The 12,288-nt window shown below is 39.8% G+C and overlaps 1 protein-coding gene across 1 annotated transcript in view; it reads left to right on the top strand.

The window, feature by feature from the left end:
* Nucleotides 1–12,288, top strand: part of Nup93 (nucleoporin 93) — a 91,561-nt gene that overhangs the window by 10,689 nt on the left and 68,584 nt on the right. Inside the window, exon 2 of the mRNA XM_051201889.1 lies at nt 3,667–3,859. Coding sequence (XP_051057846.1) covers nt 3,681–3,859 — 179 coding nt within the window. The 5' untranslated portion in view covers nt 3,667–3,680. The remainder of the gene's footprint in view (nt 1–3,666; nt 3,860–12,288) is intronic.

The raw sequence follows: 12,288 nt of genomic DNA, 5'->3' as shown, positions 1-12,288 counted from the left end.
TTTTTAAGTGCATTTACTTATCATAGTTTATGTAAACTTTCTAGAAGGCCACCTTCTAGAAAGAATATTCTGCACTCTGCTGCATCTATAGTTTACAGAAGTTTATAGCTTTTTTACAACGGATTCCAAGCATCTTCTAGGTGGAGTAAGTCTGCTCCGTAAGTACATTTCTCTTTTTTGAAATAGTCTTACTCTGCAGCCCTAGCTGGCCTGAAACTCACTGTGTAGACCACCAGCATAGCCTCAAACTCAAAGAGATCTGCTGGCTTTTGTTGCCCCAACAGTGCTGGGCTTAAAGGTGTGCACCACAAAGCCCCATGTGCGCTTTTTTTTTTTTTTTTTTTTTTTTTTTTTTTTGAGATGAGTAATACTAAATAGAGGTCTATACTGGCATTGAACTCACAGTCCTGCCTCATCCTCCCAAGTGCTGGATTATAGGTATGCATTGCCACTTTAGACATGCTTGTTCTAATTTTAGTATTTTAAGGAATTATTTATCTTTAAATTTATGTGTTTGTTTAGTTTTAAGACTTACAATGTATATTCTGTGTGTGCATTTTGGCAAAGCCTTTACTCTTAGCACCCATAAGACAAAGGCAGGCAGATCTCTGAGTTCCAGACCAGCCTGGTTTATAGCAAGTTGCAGGACAGTCAGGGCTCACTCAATGGGACCATGTCTCAACAAAACAAAGAACCCCACACACAAAAAAAAAAAAAAATTCTCAGAGTAAATATGAAAACACTTTAGTTTTCATGAAGTTCTAAGGTGATTTTAATCTTTTATTTAACAAAAATCATATACACTGTAAGTCTTAACTAAAGTTCCTACAAAATTACATACACACACACACACACACACACACACACACACAGAGTACAGTCACCTGTATCTGACTGTCACTCCCTGTGGGAGAATGAGGATGGCAGAACTAAGAATTCCACAGTCTAGTCCCACTGCCTGGCACTGTTTTTATTTTAGCCTTGTGACCCACTTTTAAAATTAATGTCCTTTAATGCTCATTATAAAAAGTTCTTCTCTTCTGAAGGACTGTGGTGATAAAGATGGCCTTGTACCTCATCACATGCTTTCTGTAGCTGAGGTGTGAGTACGTTTACATTGACATTTTAAGTACAGAGCTAGACCAGTGGGATTCCGTGGGTGCAGTGGAAACCAAAGAATAAACAAGATCTGCAGTTCAACAGTTAAGATCAAAATCCTGCTTTTCCAGAGGAATCAGGTTTGAACAATCCAGCATATACTGCAGGCAACTCACGACCCCTGTAACTCCAGCCACAGGGGATCCAAAGCCCTCTGTGGGCCCCCATGTCCACGTGGAATATACTCACACAGATATACAGTCATACACACCAAAATAAATCTCTGTGTCTGTTTGTCTGTCTGTCTGTTTGTCTGTTTGTTTGTTTGAGACAGGGTTTCTCTGTGTAACAGCCCTGGCTGTCCTGGAACTCACTGTAGATGAGACTGGCCTTGAACTCAACAGAGATCCACCTGCCTCTGTCTCCTGAGTGCTGAGATTAAAGGCACATACCACCAAAGCCCAGGCCTCAAAATAAATCTTACAAACTCTTTAAAGTTAGGCTACTTTTTATAAGGAATTGTCTGTTTTGTTTTGTTTTTCTTGTTTTTTGAGACAGCATCACATTATATCATAGACTAGCCTAGAACTGGACTTTGTACCACTAGACTGACCTCAAATTTGGGACAGTCCTGCCTCAGCCTACTGAGTATTGGAGTTACAGGTGTGAACTTCTTTGCCTCTCTGAATTTTCTTTTTAATGATAAACTGTTCCTAAGCTTTTAGCATTATAATTTTATAAATTTATTTTTTAGTTTATATATATATATGAGTGTTTATCCTGCATGTATGAAAGTGTACCAAATGCATTCAGTGCCCTTAGAGAACATGTTGGAACCATTGGAACTGAGGTATAGGCAATTGTGAGCTGTCATGTGGGTTCTGGGATCCACACCTGGGTCCTCTGTAAGAATAACAAGTGCCCTTAATCACTGAGCCCCTTCTCTAGTCCCCTAAAGAGTTACTTATATATCTGTATGCCTGTGTGCCATATATGTTCAGGTTCCCTTGGAGGCAGAAGACAGTATTAGATCCTCTGAAATTGGAATACAAGCTGAAAACCAAACTGGGGTCTTCTGTAAGATCAGCAAGTGTTCTTCACTGCTGAGCCATCTCTCCAGCCCCTTAACTACTATTATTATAGCAATACATTAACCATCTGTTAATAGTTGTAAGGGTTAAAAAATATTCACTTCATCAAGTATACATCCATAAGATTTATAAATGTGTATTAGCTGGTAAACAGTAGCACTTTTTCTTGTTTGTTTCAAGAGTATTCCTGGCTGTCCTGGAACTTGCTTTGTAAACCAGGCTGGCCTCGAACTCAGAGTTCTACTTGCCTCTGCCTCCTGAGTGCTGGGATTAAAGGTGGGCACCATGCCTGGCAAATAGCAGCACTTTCTTAAAAGATTTTTATTTTATGTGAATGCATGTTTTGCCTGCATATATGTTTATGTACCACATGCATGCATTGCCCTCAGACTAGTAAAGGGTGTCACGTCCCCTGGAACTAGAGTTACAGCTGATTTTGAACTGACACATGGGTCCTGGGAGCCAGTGCTCTTAACCACTGAGCCATCAGTCTCTACAGCTGCTGATCACTTTACATTTATTTAAGCAGTATTTGTATGTGTGTGTGCAGTTGTGCCACACCATGTGTGGAGGGCAGGGGAAAACTGACAGAAGTTGTTTGGGGTGTCAGTTCTCTCATTCCACCATGTGGGCCTCAGGAATTGAAAGTTGTTCACAGTAGCAAAAGCTCCCTGCCCATTCAAGCCACATAGCAACTCCTTACAGCACTTTCAATCAGTTGTTGAGAAGTTGGTTGCCTTGTTACATTATGTTTGTACTCTAAACATTAGGTGTTGTTTACATAAATATAATTACTGTTAGTAGTTGCAATAACAAGATGTCATATGGAATGAGGCTTTCAGTTACCTTGTAAGAATGCATAAATGGAGACCAGGGCATGAATAATAAAAGAAAGTCTTTTATATTAACGAGGACATGGTTGTGTTAGAATAAAGTGAGGCTGAGTTTAGTTAGAAAATAACTTAGCGTTTCTCTGGTCTCAGTTCTGCCAAATCACTGCAGGACATGTGCTGGGCACATGTCCTTGAGTTTCCATGGTCTGGAGTTACCATGAAAATCCTATGACATAAGGCCTTAGGTTGTCGAAATCCCTTCTCAGTGGGGCAGTCTTCCCTCAAGGTAATTGGAGGGATTGGAGGTGTGGAGAGATTGTTCTTTAGGCTTCCTGGAGCTTGCTGCAGTGGCTTTAGTTTCCTTACCTGCTTTGGGTTTGCAGGAGGAGGAGTCAGGAGTCCTGGCCTATGACTTAACATGCTTGCATTTGTTCTGCTGGTGAAATCAGTACACACAGAAATTATCTGTTCATAGTCTCACTCATTTTCTGTCAAGCCTGTTCTTGGAACACATCCTGCTTGTTGATGAACTGTGTCCCTTTCGATTTACAAAAAGCCCTAGAGATTTATTAATCTTGTAACAGATTAAAGCAGTGATGGGAACCTCTCCCCACCTTGATGGAGGTCTTTTTCTTTTCATGTAGCACCTGCATCTCTAATGGATACTGAAGGGTTTGGTGAGCTCCTTCAGCAGGCTGAACAGCTTGCTGCTGAGACTGAAGGTATCTCTGAGCTTCCACATGTGGAACGGAATTTACAGGAGATCCAGCAAGCCGGTGAGCGCCTGCGTTCCCGTACCCTCACACGCACATCCCAGGAGACAGCAGATGTCAAGGCGTGAGTACTGGTGGGGAGGTGCTATTGACTGGGTAGTTTGGGGCCAGGAGCAGTTTCTTGTGTGACCGTCACAAGCTAGATAGTTAGGAACTCAGTTTTATAACTTGCTTTGTTTTCTTGCCTCTCTAGGGTTTTAGAGTTCTAGCCACCAAGCTAAGAGAGAGCCCATATCATCAGCAGAGGCGGGAAGGTGGGAGTGGGTGGAGGAGCTCTGTTCTGTATAAAATGCTCTCAGTGTTTCCTGCTAAGTTCATGACTATTGAGTCATAAATGGCCCCTGCAAGTGTGTTAGTAGATATGGGTCATGCACATAAGTGCTACCCAAAACTAGAAAGCACTCAGCCATGAACAGTTTTTAAGGGTAATTGGAAAAAATTGATGAATGATCAGTGAGGAGAAGCCATCCAAGTAAGGAGCAATTCTGTGTGCACATTGCCAGTGACCCCAGAGGCTGCCTCTGAGAGGCCTTAAAGTACAGGGCCCTCCAGCTGATTGTACACTGGGAAGGTGGTTGAGCCCCAGGAGAACAAGACTTGCAGGAAAAATGCTAACTAATGGGGTCATACAGCATTAGCAGGATGATGGCGTGTGCAAAGGATTCTTGTTGGACAAAACACAAACCCTACAAAAAAATCAAAACCAAATGCTTTCTTTGAGAAATGTAATTTAATGGTTATTTAGAAACTTCCTTTTACGTTAAGTTTTTGTTAATCCTTACACCCAGCATCAAGACTGTGATCCCTTTATTAGTTGGACAGCAAAGGTTCAGAAAGGGCTGGTAACTTCTTCAGGCTATTCAGCAGGTGAGTGGTGAGCCAAGACTCAACCCCAGCACTCCTGTATTTCAACCCCAGCACCCTTAGAAGGGACTTGGAGAGAGAAGGGCAAAGAGGGTACTTCTACTGAGCTTTCTAGAAAGTCACTAGAATTATGTATAATTCAGGAAAGTGTCGGTCTAGTCTTCATTCTCTGAACTGGAACAGACTGACGTTAACGCCAGGCATTCTTTTAGATACTTGGTAAATGTCAAAGTAGTGCAAAGGCTGCACTCCTTTTCTAACTGACCCTGAGACCTGAGTGGCGGGTTGCTCTGTGGAGTCTATAGCCTCCTCTAGAGTATTATTTTTTCTAATACTAGTTTTGATTCTGTTGACATTAATAAAGACAAGTCATAAAAATCCTTGCAGGTTTTTTGTTTTTGTTTTGGTTTGGTTTGGTTTAACTGCTTAGCCTTGAAGCAAAATGCTGCCAGTAACTAACCTACCCTGGTTCCCAACAACCAACCAGCCTGTAGATATTTCTACTAACTTGCCTTCCTTGTAGGCTCCAAACTTCTGTTCTGCCTGCCTACAGTTCCCCTGATTTAAGCAGGCAGCCTCTGCTTGTGCAGAGATGCTGCAGGAGCTAAAGCCCATGGATACCCGCTGAGTTGCTATAGTTATAATTTAATTGCATCAGCTTTACAGCCTATTAAGAGCAAAATGGGAAAATGTTTTCTTGGTAACAATTATCAGCCATATTCTCTTGTAAATTTCCATTCTCATCTCTTCTACCTTAAATTCATTATTTTAGGGAGGAAGGAGTTGGAACGTTGAAAGAATGGATATAGGGTGGGGCAGGAACTTAAAAAGAAACCAGAGGGCTGATGACTGTATTTTTCCATCTTCTTGATAGGCAGAGACACAAGAGTATTATGCGAATATTTTAGTACATGCTGGATGAGACAGAGACTAAGGAAGTTTTTTGTTGTTATTGTTACATGAAATAAGATTTGAAAGAAAATTCTGTATTTAAGGTCTTAGTTTGATTGTAGATTAAGTATGACCTGAGTTCTGTGATTTTTTTTTTTTTTAATTTAAAAAATTATTTGTATGGGTGTTTGCCTGCCTTTCATGTACTTTTATTTTTAAGGGAACAGACCTTTTTGTTTTTTTTTTTTTTTTTTTTTTTTTTTGTTTAATGGAATCTTACTATTTCCCAACTGGCCTAGAACATGCTACTCTCCTGCCTTGGCCTTCTGAGTAGCTGTGATTACAGGTGTGTGTCAATAGTTCCAGCTCTAGAGAACAGATTTGATACCATTTTTGTATGTGTATTCTTGATCTTTTAAAATTGTGGATTTTTTTTCCCACCACTCATAAAGAGTATGTCTGGTGTATATAAAGCAGATGTTTGCAGACTGTGGCCCATGAGCCTGCTTGCTGCCTGTTATATCTTACTGGAAAATAGCTACACTATTTGTTTTAAATATTGACTGCATGACTTTTTTTACATAGCAGAGCTGAGTGATTGCAAACCAAAATGTTTATTGTCTTATTTCTTACAGGAGAATCTCATTAATTCCTTGTGTGAGTAGTAGAGTAAATGAGCATGGTATATTTCCATTAAAATTCAGAATATTATCAGTGCCAGTGAGTGTCCTTCATCACTTGTCTCCACACATTTTTCAGCATAAGTTGATCAATGGATTTTTTTTTTTTCATTAAAACCAAAGCCAAACAACCTAGACATGTACAAAGAAAAAGAGATAGTGATCACTCTCTTCCCCTAACCTTATTTTCCAGGGTAGCTACTGTTATTAATTTGCCTTATTTTTTTTTTTTTTTTTACAATTCTCTCCATATTCTGCAAAGCATATGCAAACATAGTTTGGTCAAAGCTGAATAGTAAATAATTTTCTTGTAATAATTGTACAAAGCCATCTTTTGGCAACTTTGTGTTTGTTATGTAACAGTGCCATTGTTTAACAGTGCAAGTCAAGCTTGTGTACACAATGCCATTACCATTCTCTCTCCTAAGGAATGTCAGATAGTAAATGGACAGCTAGATTCAAAGTTAGTTTGATCAATAGAAATCCCTTTTGACATTTGCCATAAGGCACTTTCTGTTCCCAGAGAATTGTTATAATCATTCTCCTGACTTTATTACCAAAGTTTGAAAAGTGGGAGCGGTAGGGATTGATATCCATGTTTGAAGCTTGGAAAGAAACGTATTTTAAGATTCTTTTCAGTGAATAAATTGTAGATGAGGTTGGCCCCTCCCCTTTTTTTCTTTCTTTCATTCTTTCTTTTTCTTTCTTTCTTTTTTTTTGTTGTTGTTGTTGTTGTTGTTGTTATTGTTGTGGTTGGTTGGTTGGTTGGTTGGTTGGTTGGTTGGTTTGGTTTGGTTTGGTTTGGTTTGGTTTTTTTCCTAAACCTTGTATGTACTGGGAACAGCTTTTGTGTCTTCTACTCTTTTGGGACTCTGGAGTGTGGCTTCATCTCTGTGCCTTTTGGACCATGTAGAGCTGTCTGGACTATTAGAATTGGAGCCAATAGAAGGCAGGGGTCTTTGGCACTTTTTTAATCTTAAAAGCCAAATGTTGGGCTAGAGGTGTAGCTTAGTGGTAGAGCTCTGTCATATGAAAAGTTGCTGGTATAGTCATCCCTACTCAGATGGGTACTTCTGTCATAGATCTTTTCTCCCTACCTCCTTTTCCCTTATCAGCATTTCTGCATAGACAAAGCATTAGCTATATGATGCATACTTCTTGTAAGTGCCACTTAGATGACCATTCTCTTCCAATTCCAATAACTATAACTACATTATTTATGTTGTCTAGGCTAGCGTGGAACTAAATAACATAATTCAAGCTGGTCTGGAATTCTTGCTTTCCTATCTTAGCCTCTACAGTATAAGTATGAGCTGCCACACCTGCCTCAAAAGCTGTTTTTTCTTTTTCTTTTCCTTTTTTTTTTTAATTTTGTTTTGGTTTTAGTTTTTTGAGACAGGGATTCATCTATGTATCCCTGGCTGTCCTGGAATAGGACTGCTCTGTAGACCAGGCTGGTCTCAACTCAGAGATCTGCTCGCCCATGCCTTCCAACTGCTTGGATTAAAGGCATGCACCACCACCACACAGCAAAAGCTGGCTTTGCAGTTTTGGAGTTTTTTTACTCTAGCATATGAAGATGGAGGTTTCTTTTCCTCCAGGTCCCGCCATCCTTCAACTCCAAATAAACACACGGACACTATATTGATCTATAAACTGTTGGCCAATGGCTAGGGCTTCTTACTGGCTAACTCTCTCAACCCAACCCACAACTACTAATGTATGTATTTCTACATGGTCTTATCTTACCAGAGAATGCCTGGTGTGACCTATCTTCCTGGTCTCTGCATGGCATGTCATCGAGGCGAGGCCTTTCTCCTCTCTCGCCAGCATTCTCCTCTTCTCCTAGTCCCACTTATCTTCCTGCCCCTACTGGCTACTGGCCAGTATTTTATTCATCAACTAACAAGAGAAACATATATACAGAAGGGCATCCCCCATCATGCATGTGTTAAAGTCATTTGGACATTGAATAAACTCTCTCATGTCACTGTGAAGATGTAGTTATATGAGGTTTAATTAGGAAAAAGCTAGCAAACTTGATCTAGCAATTCTGTTTCTAGGGATCTGTCCCAAAGATCTAGTAGCAAAAGTATGAAAAGTCTGTACCAAGATGCATTGTTACATTATTTGACATAGCCAAAATAGGCAGTCACGAGTGTCTGTTGTTTGGGTACTAGCTGAATAGATGTGCAAGGTTTGTATAGTTGGATACTTTCCAGTAGTACCAAGGAGTAATCATGTATGCTACCGTGGGAGTGAAGTTAGGACAGGTTATTAAGTAAACATTTCAAGGTAGAGAAAAGTCTCTAAAATACTGAAATGTAGTTCAGTAATAGATTGCAGGTTACCATATGATAGGTTTAAGGTTGGTCCGTAGTATAGCAACAATAGTAACAACAGGATGGATGGGTAGGTCAGTGTATCGTGCCTTTCCTTTTATTTAAGAAAGCAGATAAAAGACATCCTGTGTTAGTGGATTGGAAGAGTTTATATTAAGGTATCATTGCAGCCCATGTTGATCTACATATTCAGCAAAAACTCTGTTAAAATCCCAGCATCCGTGGCTGGAAAGATTATTTAGTGGTTAAGAGCACTGAACATAGTTTGAGTAAAGAAGAACTCAAAGCCCACCTCCACGGGGACACACTTTTTCCAACAAGGCCACACCTCCTAATAGTGCCAATCCCTTTGAGGGCTATTTTCTTTTTAAAACCACCACAAAGTAAGTATGTTAGCGTTTAAATAAATGGGAATTATTTTTCCCTAAATGATATTTGTTTCTTGACAGTTGCATTTGAAGCATAAATGTTTCACTCTGATGAAGTTAAACTGATCTGGTTTTTAATATATCCTATTGGCCTAATAGTCTAGACAGCTCTACCAAATCTAAGATCAAGAATATTTGTTGGTTTGTTTTAAAACTCAGGTAACCCAGATTGGCCTTGAACTTGTGCAGGCAAGGATGACCTTGGGTTTCTGACTCTCATGCCTCCACCTTGAGAGTGCTGATATTACAGGCATGTGTCACTATCTTAGCCATAACTAAGTTCTATTGCTGTGAAGAGGCACCATGACCTAAGCAACTTATAAAAGGAAGCATTTAAATGGGGACTTGCTTAGTTTCAAGTTAGTCCATAACCATCATAGTAAAGAGCATAGCCGCAGACAAGGAGGCATGGCACTGCAGCAATAGCTGAGAGCCCACATCCAGGTCTGCAGTCAAGGGGAGACTGCACCTGCTGTGGGCTTTTGAAACCTCAAAGCCCACTCCCAGTGACACACCTCCTCCAACAAGGCCACACCTCCTAAACAGACCCACTGAGGACCTAACATTCAAATATGTGACATGTTCACTGTTCACTTCCTGTTGCCGGCAGATCAAGACGTAGAACTCCAGTTCCTTCTCCTTCACCATGCCTTGCTACACACTGCCATTTTCCCCACCGTAATGATAATGGACTAACCTCAAAGCTAGCCTCAATGGTATGTTTTCCTTTATAAAAGTCGCCGTGGTCATGGTGACTCTTCACAGCAATAGAAACCCTAAGACAAACCTGTATTCACAGTTTAAAAAAAAAAAAAGTATTTGTTCTGTGTGTGTGGGAGTAAATTCTGTGTCTGCGTTTGTATGTTTATGCATGTGCACACATGTGTTTGTACGTTTGTGTGGAAGTCAGAGGACAACTTGCCAGGGATCAAACTCAGTTCAAGCTTGGTAGCAAGTATATCCAGTGGGTACACTGAGCCAGCTCACTGGCCCACATTTTGTTTATTTCTTTTTAGCCTTTTAGAATTTATTCATAAAAAGACAACTTAATTTTAAAATAGCATAAGATCATTGTCCAGTAAGTTTCACTAGCTATCAGAGAAGTACATGTCAAAGCTATAGTGTAAGACCATTTCATACCTACTAGGATGGTTCTTCTTCTTCAAAAAAAAAAAAAAAAAAAAAAAAAAAAAGACATGTAGTGTAGGTCAAAACGTGCAAAAGTTGAAATGAATCTGGGTGAGTCTTCTTTCATGCACTGTTGGTGGGAATGTAATTTCGCCTCTTTGGAAGATGACAGAGTCCCTCAAAAAGGCATACAGTTACTATATAATCCAGTGATTCTGTGTTTAGGTAAACATGTCTACACAAAACTTACACATGAATTTTAATGACAGGTGCCAACCAGCTGATGAATATGTACATGTAGCCATGTAATGGGATCTGATTTGGCGAGAAAAGGGCATTAAGTATGATTTAACATATGCTATACATGGATAACCCTAAAAGTGTAAGTATAAGAAACTGGTTACAGAAGATTACATAGTGTATGATTCTGTTTGAGTGATATCCAGAATAGGCACATCTGCAGAAAAAGAAAAATAAATGAGGAATGCTATATTTAGGCATTAGTGAATGGGGGAATGAGAATTGATTACTGACGAGCAATGACAATGTTCTAAAATTGATGATAGCAGTGGTTGGATAACCCTAAGTATACTTCAAAAGTCTCCACTGAGCATTCTGTGAACGGATGGATTGAATAGTAAAAATTAGATCACAATCTTTTTTTAAGGAGTAAATGATCCAAATGTATGCACATATATGCTGATTTTAAAGAAGGAAATACTTTAAAAATACTTGACTTGTCTTAGTTGAACATGGTTAAGAGAATGCAGGAAAATAACTATCATGAAGGAAATTTTTCCCCACAGATGCCTAGAAACAGGAGGCATAGTATACCTCATAAGCCCACCTAAGTGAGTATCGGGATTGTTTGGGGGCCAGATGAGCCATACTGTTGAAGGACCTGATCCTGAATGCTGTCTCAAAAGTTGTAATCTTGAAATCCAAAGTCCCCCAGTCTGTAATACTGGTGGTTGGAAAGGCTGCCTCATGGGAGAGGTACAAAGCTGAGCTCTTTGGAAAGGACTGGCCACGCACGACAGTGATGATGAAAACTTGCTTAAGAAATGCATCATCCATCAGCATTTGCGTTACTTTCTCTGATGAAATTCCAGGAGGGTTTAATCAGTGAAAGCCACATTTGCCTGAAGAAGCCCACAGCTACTAACTGCCTCAGAGATAATTATGTGCATGCTAGGGTGAGAGGCATGCAGACAGCGGTGCTAGTCTGATTGCTTGTATTATGTATGCCAAGTCTGTGGTCTGTATATGAGTATGGTACAGATTGATTTAAATCTATGGACCCAAATCAACACAGAAGCACAACACAGAAGAAGGAAAGAAGACATAATAGGGGATACTTTTGTTGGTATATATCATAGAATAAAAATTTTTATAAACAAGCAGAAAAAAATAGGTTATCCATCATGCTACTTCATATGGCTGAAGTAATAGAGCTGCATGTACAAATTGCCAATTATAATGGTATATGAATAAAATGCTTTTATTTGATATTTGCAGATTGAACTCAGGGCTTTAATGCAAGCTTAGCAGATACTGTACTACTGAGATGTTATGAGTATCTCTTGATATATGCTTTTCTTAAAAATGACTTTTTAAAACATGTTATGTACATTGGTGTTTTGCCTGCATGTATGTCTGTGTGAAGGTGTTGGATCCGCTGGAGTGTGAGCTGCCATGTGGGTGCTGGGAACTTAACCAGGATTCTCTGGAAGAACAGCCAGTACTCTTAACCACCAAGCCATCTCTCCAACCCACATTTTGCCTTTTTTGATCTATTTATTTATAAATATGATTTTGTCTTATAACTGTTGTCTTTATAGTTTGTCTTAGTCTCTGTTCTATTGCTGTGAAAAGACACCATTACCAAGGCAACTCCCCTCCCCAAGACAGGGTTTCTCAGTGTAGCCCTAGCTGTCCTGCAACTCCCTCTGTAGCCTAGGTTGACCTCAAATTCACAGTGACCTGCCTGCCTCTGCCTTTCTAATGCTGAGATTCAAGGTGTTCATTACCACACCTGACCTGCCAAGGCAACTCTTAGAAAAGAAAGCATTTAATTGGAGGCTTGCTTATAGCTTCAGAGTTAGTCCCTTATCATCATGGTGGGGAGCACATGGTACTGGAGAAGTAGCTGAGAGCTTT

The sequence above is a fragment of the Phodopus roborovskii genome, unplaced genomic scaffold (assembly GCF_943737965.1).
Source record: "Phodopus roborovskii unplaced genomic scaffold, PHOROB, whole genome shotgun sequence".
NCBI lineage: Eukaryota > Metazoa > Chordata > Mammalia > Rodentia > Cricetidae > Phodopus > Phodopus roborovskii.
Note: the sequence above shows the minus strand (reverse complement) of the source record. Positions and strands in the feature narration are given on the sequence as shown.